Raw genomic sequence first — 11,113 nt, forward strand, 5'->3', positions numbered from 1 at the left:
AAAAAAAAAAAAAAAAAAAAAATCTCCTATAGATACAGTCAATTGTAATTTTGGATTGTATCTGTGTTGAATATAAAAATGACAAAGGCATTTTTTTTTTTAAAAGAAAAAAGTGCTATTTATTCTAGAAATGCTTTTAACGGAGGCTGTTTCCAGGGGAATTCACTGCTTTAGGTTAACGGTTGGTGGCTTCATGTTCAGGCCTCAATTAAACTCTGAACTTTCATTGTTATCACTTAATTGACTTGGTTATATCTCATGTCAGCATTTCCAAATGACCTTCCTTTTAAAAAATAAAAATTACCTGACATAGAAGCATTGTTGCAGCAATCCCACACTGTCTTCATGTATGGCTGGGCCTAGAATCTGCTTAGCTTATCTACCACTAGGGTACCTCCCATCATCCTTGCTTATAACATGAGACAGCTCCAGGTACATGCATGTTGAGGGAAAAGAGATGAAAAATGAAATCTATCTATTATCATGACTATTATTAAGATGACAACTAAATCCACTGATATCCACTTTATTCTAAGACAGGGAGTTAGTCTTAAATACCTTGCATATCACGATTAAATATTGTCAAGTTATGCTTATTTTAAAGCAGGATTATGTGCATCTTTTCCTTACAAGTGTCTCCGAAGGTTTAGTTGTGCTAGTTAACCAGATGGAAACTTAAATCCTCTTTACTTGTACCTGAGACAACAATAAGAACAAGTTGGGTTTCTTTAACTAATGAGTGGGATTTTATATAAAGTAGGTATGACGCCAAGATGGAACTCTGCTAGACTGACTGAAGCAAATTAAGGCATCAGATGAGCGTTTCCCCTCCCCCTGCATTGTGGAAAAGTTTTAAAAGTCTTTTTGAAGTACTTTGATCAAGCTTTGAAATCATTTTAGTGGATGACTATTGTATGAAAACTGTAATTTATAGTCCTTGACCTAAGCAGCTCTTTGTCTCACAGCCACATTCAAAACAATAGCAGGAAAGTGAAAAACACAAGGGGAACCCAAGCTGTTCTCGTTATTATTTAATTCTTAATTCCATTTTCCTTAATCTTTCGAATCCAGGCATGTTCTTAATAAAACATCTTCAGACTGTTTTTACTATATATAGGAAGGTTAGTTTGGGGTAATACAATTAGATGGTCTGAACTTTTGTCACTGCGACCCTTCCTTAACCTGAGAGTGACTTACCAGGCAGGTCCAGAGAGGCACCTCTCTATAAGTGGTGACAGTGCAGGCAAACTCCTATTGTTTGCCTTTTATTTCCTCTCTAGTTAAGCTGGCTTTGTTCCTTGACCCTAATTGAGAATGTGCCAATTGGGAGATTTTCTCCTCCTGTCCTATTCACAAAATAGTTATACTTTTGAGGCAACTTGAAGATCACATGGAAAATGGCAAGCTGCTCCCAACATGAATGAGCTAGGAGTGATTCTCTCACTAAATCACAGAGACATTTTACTATTTAAATTCGTAATTTTAATCAGCTGAACACCACCATTCAGCCTGAAAGTATCTGTAAACCTCACATGTTCTTTTGGCTCCTTTTGCCAAAACAGTTACTGACACACTAAACCTCAGACCATATTTGACCCTGTAATATCTTAGTTACAAGTTTTATCACCTTCAGGTGCCAAAGATGCTTAGGTGTGCTTTTCCCCAGAGAGCTTAGGTCAATTGTTCTCCCCCAACTTGGACTCCAAAAGATATATGGATCAGGACTCCGATGAGCTGCATTTTGGTCCTGGGATCATTTTCTAGAGAGAAAAAGAGACAAGGGGTAGTGAGAGAGTGTAGAACGTGTGTCCACGTGGAAGGAAACTGCAAAGGCAGGAGAAGGCGAGGACGGCCGGGAAGAGGCAGGAAGTGAGGGGAGTACAGCACATGGAAGATCTAATTCAACTGAAACTCCAGGTCCTAGGGCGGAACAGGTTAAAAAGAGCAGACATCTCAGCTATCTTGGTTCCAGAGAGGAAAGGAAACACTGGGTGTAGCACCTCAGGGAGGGGTGAGTGAATTAACTGTTCAGTTGGGGGCTGTGCATTAATTAGTGAGGCCCCCCCCAGGGCCCATTTAGTGGATGACCTCATCCAGGACTCTAAGCTATCCCCTGGAGGCTTCAATGAGTGAATGCACCCCCCAAAGACAGACAATTTCTCATCTTCTTCCAGGGTGGAATCAAGCCTTGCCAATAATGAGCAGGTACACACGCTGATGCTTAAAAGAAAATGATTCCCTCTGGAGATCCAGCTTTCTACTCTGCACCCCTGAGCCTCCCTTTTATATATGATTTTAGGAGTGTTTAGAAGAGTTGACATACACCTAGCCTGAAGCAAAAGGAAAAAAAAAGAATTCTCACTGTTTTTTGTTTGTTTTTTGGGTGGAAATGGGGTGGGGTCTATGAAGTCACGTGAAATATCAGAGCTGGATCAGCTTTGTTCTGAGCTCATGCCTCTGCATGCTTCGAACAAATAGGGTCTCTTGTTTGTTTGTGAGAGCAGACACTGGGCAAGTCTATATATGCAGAGAGAACATCATTTAGTTTTACGTTTGTGCATATACTCCTGCTTTCTGACTTGGCATAATTTATTAACACAGTTTGCAGAAAGCTCCATAACACAAGATTTGACTTTAATGTTAATGTTCTAATGATGAGAGCAAAAAAAAAAAAAAAAGTTGTCACCCCATGTATACCCTCTAGGGCTGATGTTTACACTGTCTAAATTTAAAAAACAAATAAGTAAACAAACAACACATACAGATAGACCACAGATAAGTATTCCTTACATAAAAGAGGAACAAGGAGGATTTCAGCTTCCAGTCTGGGAACGCTAGGCCCCTCACCACACTCCTCCAACTGAAAAATAGTAGACGTTATAATCACATTAGGTTTTATGTTGAATAAAGCTTAGTTTTAAATAACTTGTAACTTTATCATAGTATTTACAGTCTACTGCTGGTTCCTTCCCCACTTTTCAAGGCCAGATTTTAAAACCCCATTCATAAAGAGGAGGTGGTGCCCTTGCCAGAGAACACCGGTACCTTCTCCTAACACATTATGTCAGGGCACCAGGTAGAAGAGCAAATTCTGAAATGCAAGCACCTCTTTCATTTTTTAAATTTATTTGTGCACCTTCATCATAAATTTGTTTAATATAAAACAAACAAATCCTTGACGAAGGTTTAACGGGGTTTTCAACATCTGTGCAGTTAAATGTAATTTATTTCTAAAGAAGAAAGAGCAGTTTAGAGCATGCCATGAAAACTGCTTTTAACAACATTTTAGTCTAAAATGTGTGTGTGTGTGTGTGTGTGTGTATGTGTGAGTGTGTATCAAGACAACAGCAGTGGTTCCAAATCATTCTGTTTTACTTATGAAACCTGCATGGTGAATTTTACACTGAAACAGAAGTTTGCCTGATACCGCCTTACTGTTTCATCTCGTTCCTCTCTGTTTTTTGTTTAATGCAACCTGCAACAGAGCTAAAATCCATGCCTGAACCTGACATGTTTGTGTCCTTCAAAAGGAAAGGCAGTAGGCAGATTTCTGCAAATCTTCTTAGGTACAAAATGAACAAAGTACAAATGGTATATTTTAGTCTTTTGAAAGAACCAAGCGATGTATATAACTTGAAGGTGTTTGTAAAAGTTACATTTTTACTAATATTTCCAAACTCATTCAACATTATAAAGAATATTATGTTTTGTCAACATGAGGGCAGATATTTTACTAAGTACATTTTTGGGTATGGATTAATTTTTCACCTTCCTAAAAGATAGGTTTATAATGAATTTACTGATGTTTTCCTTTAGATTGAAATTTGGTTTGCAGTAGAAAAAGTGAATAAATGAAAGTGAACAAATACAAAACTTCTTTTGCTTACTTGAAAATTGCTCTAGGTTTATTTCTGGTACACTTAATTCATTCAAAGCCGAACAATCCTAATGCCTAAATTATTTGAGTGTTATATAATTATGCGGTATAAAATGCAGATACAAAGCAGGGTACAGAATGCGCTTTTGAAAAATTTTACTCATAAAAATACTGACTACCATACATACTGACAACTAGTTACGTTTAAAAATAAACTCTTGTCAAGGCTGGCACCCAGCTTCAGTCGTCTGCCCTCAGCCCCCAATCCAAAGAAGGAGTGTGGTTTCCAGACACAACGTAACTAATGCTTTTAAATGAGATAAATGGAAAATGTTTGGTTCTCAAATAAGTATTATAGAAAGAGGAAATTCTCATCAAGTATATTTTTTTCAGCTTGGCTTACTGCCATAGAAGTCAGGAAACCATGAAGACTGGACAAAACAAACGCAGGCTCCCAGCAAGGTCTGCCCTTGCAGGTGAGAGCGAAAATCTAGTTGCAGCCTTCATGATTTCGGCTTTGCTGGGACTGTGCTAGGTTATTCCATGACAGTAACGCAACCCTGGGTATCTGTGAGTGTACATGAAGAGAAAGGGGGAGGGAGAGAGAATGAATGGAGGCTTACCAAAAAAAAAAAAAAAGAAAAAAAAGAAGAGGGCGATTCAGTAACTGGGAGGAGAATTGAAAAATCACACCTTTCAGTCTACATTTTTTCTTTTGTTCAGTATATAAGGAGAAACCATCCGGAAGGAAGAAAGATTATGACTATCTATAAACTAACTGTTTGACAGAGACAGAAATGCTGATAATGAGTGGGCTGTGTCTGTAGTTCTTGGCTGTTCACATGAGCAAGGGGTGAAGGAAAACAGAAACTCTTGATATGTTTGTCTAAAGAGGTAGTGGTGTGACCACGGGCAGCGAGAGTTCAGCTGAAGTTCAGGGCAGATGCTGCCAGGAGTTTACACTGCAGGAAAGTAAAATCGCTTCCGGATTCATCTCTTCCTCCCAGCTTCTCTTCCAGGATCATCAGGGTCAAGCGATGCTATGGCATAAGGTGACGATGTTGGTGGGGAAACAGGCTTGGAGCAGGATGCCCCTTTCCCGGTTACAGTCTAGCTCCTGGATAAATCCGTACCAGTAGATGACTAAGCCTGGCCCAAACCTGCAAAAACATGAGAAAATAACATGCACACATAGTATCGACATAGTTCCAGAAAAAGGTAATCTTTGAAGCATGGATAAGATGATTAAATGACTTGATTGTGTGAAGTTTTTGTTTTGGTTTTGCTACGATTACGACTGAAAGTAGCTGAACTTACACCAAAGACCTTATTTCATGCAAGTGTCACCGCCTTGGACGGATTTGTTACCTTTCTTTCAAGGAACCTGAACTATTTCACTACTCTAATTACCTCTCAGTCAGGTGTTGTGACGACTTAGCTGACGAAGGACAAAAGCAGAGTAGAAACAGCATTGATTTGGGCAGCACCAGGCTTGGGATTTTAGCCTCTTGACATTTAGAGGCACTCTTTTAAAAGTTAAACCTACCTATTTTCAACTAAGGAAAAAAAACTATTTGGAAAATAATTTTTAAAAAATCAACAGCTCAAGGTCTTCTTCTGGCTATAATGCTCTATTCATGTACCAATAGGGCCAGAAGTTCCTTCTGTCATTCATTCTTTCTAGTCTTAAAAACAAAAAACAAACCCATATGACAACTGGGATCCTGCAAAGAGTTCTCTCGGCCCCATCACTCTCTGCATTACAGCCTCTCTAAGCGTGAACATGGCATGAAATTTGGTCGTAGGTTCTCATCACGAAAGTAAGGAATAATGCCATGTAGAGTTCTGAAAAAGTCTAGACAGATGTAGGCTTGAAACCTCAATGTTTCTAAATTGTGCCTCCGAATTATCTCCAATTTGGTTAGCGGCTCACTCAGGAAGTAGCCAGCAGGAAGTTGAGACCTCTAGGCTGGGTTCATAACGATGTAATCACTATCAATCACTGTGCACACAGAGATGTTTTGCACATCAGTTTCACGGTTTTCCTACAGAGGGTACTTAATTAAAGGGCAGCTCTACTTTTGGTGTCGTGTTGCAGGAATTTTACAGTGAAAGCATAAATTATGAACGTTGGGTTAGTAAAAGGATGTCTAAAAACAGAACTGCTTTCTGTATTCTGACATTACAGCAGGCTGAACCACGCTAGGCCAAAAAGCTCTTTCCTTCCATGATTTATTATATGCTGAAGTGTACTTGCCAAACCTAACAGTACAGGATGGGCTGCAAGATACTGTATGCACAGAAACAAGTTCAATTGGATGTCATGGAATAGTTTATTTGGGGATTCACATCAGTAGGGCAGCCAAGCTGTACACGAGATTAATTAAAACTTTTGTATTCCCTCCATGCAGGGATAGAATCATGAGATGCTGACTCATCAACTGAACTCGTTCTAGGGGACACAGGAGCTGTATAGGATGAGATGCCTTGGAGCACCAGGCGCTGTGACATTTACCTGAATTCAGGGCTGATTGCAAATGCTTTTGCTTCTCAGTATCTCTGGGGGGAGCTTCCTTTGTGGTCAGAAGAATCAGTCACCTAGGGCACGAGGTATTTGGGGCCCCAGTGCTTAAATGCACACCAGGTGAAGCTCACACCTGGACGAGGTCTTGCTTCCATTTTAACCAAGGGTTTCTTAGTAACTTCTAATCACAAACAGTTGTCTGCAATGGATACCATTTGGTATCTTGATTTTACAAAGAGCTCTATGACTAGTATCAGATGATCTCAGGTTTGTCAAAACAAGTCTGGCAAAAGAGCAAGAAGACCTGTGATTTGGAGGGACCATGTCTGAGAAGCCTCAAACCTTCCCATCAGTGAAGCAGCCCTCAGTCACAGCCTCAAGAAATCTACTGTTAACCTTGACACATTCCCCTGTTTCATTACACAGCCATTCTTGAGGCTGTGGTGTTCTTTGGAAAGGCGCTCATATTTCTATGAAGGGAGGAAAAAAAAAAGGTGATCTAACCAGTCATGGAAAAGAACAAAAGAATATATAGAGGTCATAAACAACAAGCCCAGTGTTTTAAAGATTTAATAAAACAAAAACACATATCACCAGCCTGCGCTTTCCCTGAACCATAAGCCAAAGGACACGAAGCAAGAAGGCTCTTTACGAAAATGGCATTTTCTAGGCATGAAAGTCAGGCTGGGGAACACCTCAGTGACCAAGAAAGTGGACTTGTTTCACTTGTGAGGCAACACATGAAATCAGCAACTGGAAAAGGTTTTGCAAGATTGTGAATCTAAACATTTCATGTAGTGGTTCACTTAGGAGGACTCTCTGAAGGTAGCAACACAGATCTATGAAGTGTTTTTAGTATATATGAGCAATGACTCGTAATAAGGCTCTACCCTCTATCTAAGTCACTGTTCCCTAGCTTTGGGGTGAAATTATATTTACTTGGGAAATACCAGCTCTCTCATATGACCCAAAAGCTCTGATTGACAATATGTGCTTAATTAATTAAAAACGAGGAAATACAACTCCCTTTGTAAATAAAGATTGGTAGACGGAGGCTTTCAAATTATGTAGTCTTTGAATGACAAAAATAATGAGGACTTTAGAGGGTTAAAAGTTTGGAAATTTAACGGGAGAACAAGACCTGGCCTTGTTCCCAATACCTTGAGTGCATTTCTGACGTTTCTCCAACAGCTGAGGATCCAGAGATTATCAGATGCTGGCAAATTAACCTTTCAGCAACTTGGCTGTTTATGAAGAGGCCGACCGCATTAGGCAACATTACATAATCCATTCCTCCATTATTGGAACCAGCAGAAGGCAACATGTAGGCTGATAATTCGAAAAATCAAGCAACCCATCTCTAGTATTTCCTTCTGAAAAGTTGAAGAACAGGGAGTAAACAAGACCTAGGAAATTTTTATGTTGGTCAAGTACAGGCTGATGGGCCTAGAGACTTCACCTTTTTGATGCCTACTTCCATTTATTGTGGCACTGCTGGACAATAATGAGATCACTGGGAAGGCAAACATAACCTTTGTGACCAATACAAATCAGAGTCTATTCGCAGAATTTAAAAGAAAACAGAGTCCTTGGATCTGAGCAAATGTGCAAAGCAGAGGGTTGGTCTGCTACTGGGATTGCAGCCCTCCCTACCAGGCTGGAGACAGTAAAGGGATGTATATGGATATCTGAATTGACTGTGTAAACACGTTTCAAGGTTGACTATAATTTGAAGGTTACTATACTCATGGTCAAGTAATAAGATCAAAGACTCCAAATGGATTTTAAAATCTCCTGTGGAGCAGAGCCTGGAATGTAAGTGACTCTTGAACAAGTAATTCTGCTTGCAAATAAAATACCACCAAATTAGCAAAAATAACAAATACCTCTTGAAAAAATGGGAGGTGAAAGTCAAGAGCCATGACAGACCTTGAGGGTATGAAAGATAAAGCTCCTCATAAATAATGACAACCTTATAAATGTGTTTGAAATGTGTTTCTCTGGTGTCCTTCCATTTTAGAGTATTTAGAGAAATTAAGCAGGAGGCTGTGGAATGGAAGCTGGGCACCCTTTTGTGGTCTTTGTGCACAGTTGTCTCCCAGAGATTACACGTTTCATCATTTGTCTCTTTGCTACGTTGTGACCCTTTTGAGGGCAACGACCATGTTTTATTTACATTTGTGTCCTCTGGGGCTAGCACCACCGTACCTGGTACATGACAGATACCCTCAAGAACAAGATGGAGAACACAGAGTTAATAATAGGATCAGACAGCTTTGTCGCACTGGTTACTGAATCAGTGGAGGCCTAGAGATGGGCAAGATGGAAGGACTCGGCTGTTGCCATGGTTTGGCATTTTTATTAGTGATCAGGATAGCACCCTAATGGCATACAGATTATAGTGCTAGTAATAATAACAGTTACAACAATGTTAATTATTAACACTTTCATCACACTTACTACTTGACAGACACTGTTCTAGGCACTTTGCACATATCGATCCATTTAACTCTCAGGTCAGCTCCATGAGGGAGGAAGATACAATTACTGTCCCTGTTTTACAAATGAAGAAACTGAGGCACAGAGAAATTAAGTATCTTGACAAAGGTCTTAGCTAAAAAGTGGAGGAACATGTTTTGGAACCCAGGACTGGCTGGAGGGTCTGTGACTGTCTTGCTATGATGTAGTGATCAGTCTACTAAATACGGTAAAATGGTATTAGAATGGTATTTCTTTAACCAGAAAAAGAGGGGAAATGCCCTATGAACTGGTTAGACCACACTTAGAGTGTTGTGGAGGGTTCTGGTGTCATATTCTAAGGAGACTATCTCTAGTCTGGAAATGATCCAGAGGAGAACTCTAGGATGTTTTAGGAAGCATTAGATGAACAAAGCATATGTGACCTGGAAATGAGAACTTAGGGTGGTGGTATGCTCATTCACCACCTATGGATGTTTACAGTGCTCATGGGAGAAGGAATTAGATTCCTACTGTAGCTCTTGAGCACAGACCTAGGGCAATGTTTAAAAGTAACCAAGAATCAGATTTTGATTTAACATGAAAAACAATCATTGAGTGAGTTTGGAAGTGGATCTTTCCTTAGTCAAGCCTTCGGATGAGACCACAGACCCTGAGCCAATAACTTAAATGCTGAGAAAAGGTGAAGAAGAGGGCCCAACAAGCTCTACCCATATTCTTGACCCACAGAAAAAGTGAGATAACAAATGTGTGCTATTTTAAGTCATGTAGCTTGGGGCGTTTTTTTTTAATATAGCAATAGATAACTAATAGATACACCTGCACTACAGACTTGAGTAGTCAAATACCATTTTTCACGTATGCAGTATGGAGAGTCCTGTTGGCTACAGATTGGCTTTTGTCAGTTACACTTGCACCTAGACTTTATAGCAGAAGGGATTACCGAATGAGATCATCAGTAAGTAGCAACTCTTCCTCAAGGGGAAATCTCAGATATGGAGCAACTCTGTGTTTTTACACTAACAGAGCTTCCTGGCTCCTAACTTAGACTCTATACCAATGCCCCTCCCTGCTGCATATCTAGGATGCTGGGGTTATCCAAAGAAGTATAGAAATCATAAAATAAAATGAAGAATTCTGCATATTTTCTCAAGTTCTGTGGTTTTGGTGTTAGAGTTGGTTATTGGGCTTCTGAAGCTGCAAATAGAGGGTAGAGATAGGGTGTGGGAGGTTGGTTACAGTTGAGGTGACTGCTGATAATTAGGGAAGAGACACTAAAAAAAAACCAACCAAACAAACAAAAAAACAAAAAAACAACAACCCAATTGTAGTAATCTAAGGCTATTTGGTGCTGGGGCAAATAGACTTTGTCAACCTCAACAGGTGCTGAGGACAGCCCAGGAAAAACAAATGCTGGTTTCATTTTATTCAGTTAAAAAAGGCAGTAAAATCTGTAAGATAGTTTTTAAAAAATTGTCACCAAGAATGTTTTAAAAATGGTACTTCAGTGAGTAAATTCTTAGTTTTCCAGAAAAATTTAGCTATCCTCAGATAGTCTCTGAGGTTGTTAGATTATGAATGTTGGACAGAATACGGTACAAGTTATAAAGCAAGTCTTTCTACAGCTCTCTGAGAAACTCAGAGGCACAGACAGGAAATTTGGGCCCCCAGATTAAGGAAGGACTTGCTTATTCTTTCTAAACTATAAAAAAAAAATACCCTCCCTTCCTTGCCATGCCTCTACACTATCCTATAACTCAGGAATTACTTGGATGGTAGTTTTACTTATGGAGAAAAGAGAAGACTATTAACTTTCTATTGTTAAGACTTTTCCTTGAGGCACCTTCTTCAGAGAGGTTGAAATGAAAGATAAATGCAGGAATTTAGAGATTTCCAATCACATATTAGATATCGTTTTGCGAAATTAGCCCCCCAAACCAGCTCCCTGGTCGGTTTCCTGAAGCTTGTTTAGCTTCTATGTCTCCACAGATTTCAGAGGGCACTTGACCAGACATTATGTTTATAAAGATGCTGTCTTAATACAAATAAAATGATTCTAATACCCAACAGCAAAAAGGTAACTTTTACTGCACACTCATTACGTGGCAGGCAGTGCTTCAAGCACTTTTTTTTTTTTTTTTTTTTTTTTTTTTTTTTGCGGTACGCGGGCCTCTCACTGTTGTGGCCTCTCCCGTTGTGGAGCACAGGCTCCGGACACGCAGGCTCAGCGGCCA

At 39.6% G+C, this 11,113-nt stretch overlaps 1 protein-coding gene across 1 annotated transcript in view; it reads right to left on the bottom strand.

Annotated features, from left to right (window-relative positions):
• Positions 1–3,638: 3,638 nt before the first annotated feature.
• Positions 3,639–11,113, bottom strand: part of CDIN1 (CDAN1 interacting nuclease 1) — a 217,189-nt gene continuing 209,714 nt past the window's right edge. Inside the window, exon 11 of the mRNA XM_007462504.1 lies at positions 3,639–5,037. Within this exon, the coding sequence (XP_007462566.1) occupies positions 4,908–5,037 (130 nt within the window). The 3' untranslated portion in view covers positions 3,639–4,907. The remainder of the gene's footprint in view (positions 5,038–11,113) is intronic.

The sequence above is a fragment of the Lipotes vexillifer genome, unplaced genomic scaffold, assembly GCF_000442215.2.
Source record: "Lipotes vexillifer unplaced genomic scaffold, Lipotes_vexillifer_v1.1 scaffold164, whole genome shotgun sequence".
In the NCBI taxonomy this organism is placed as follows: domain Eukaryota; kingdom Metazoa; phylum Chordata; class Mammalia; order Artiodactyla; family Lipotidae; genus Lipotes; species Lipotes vexillifer.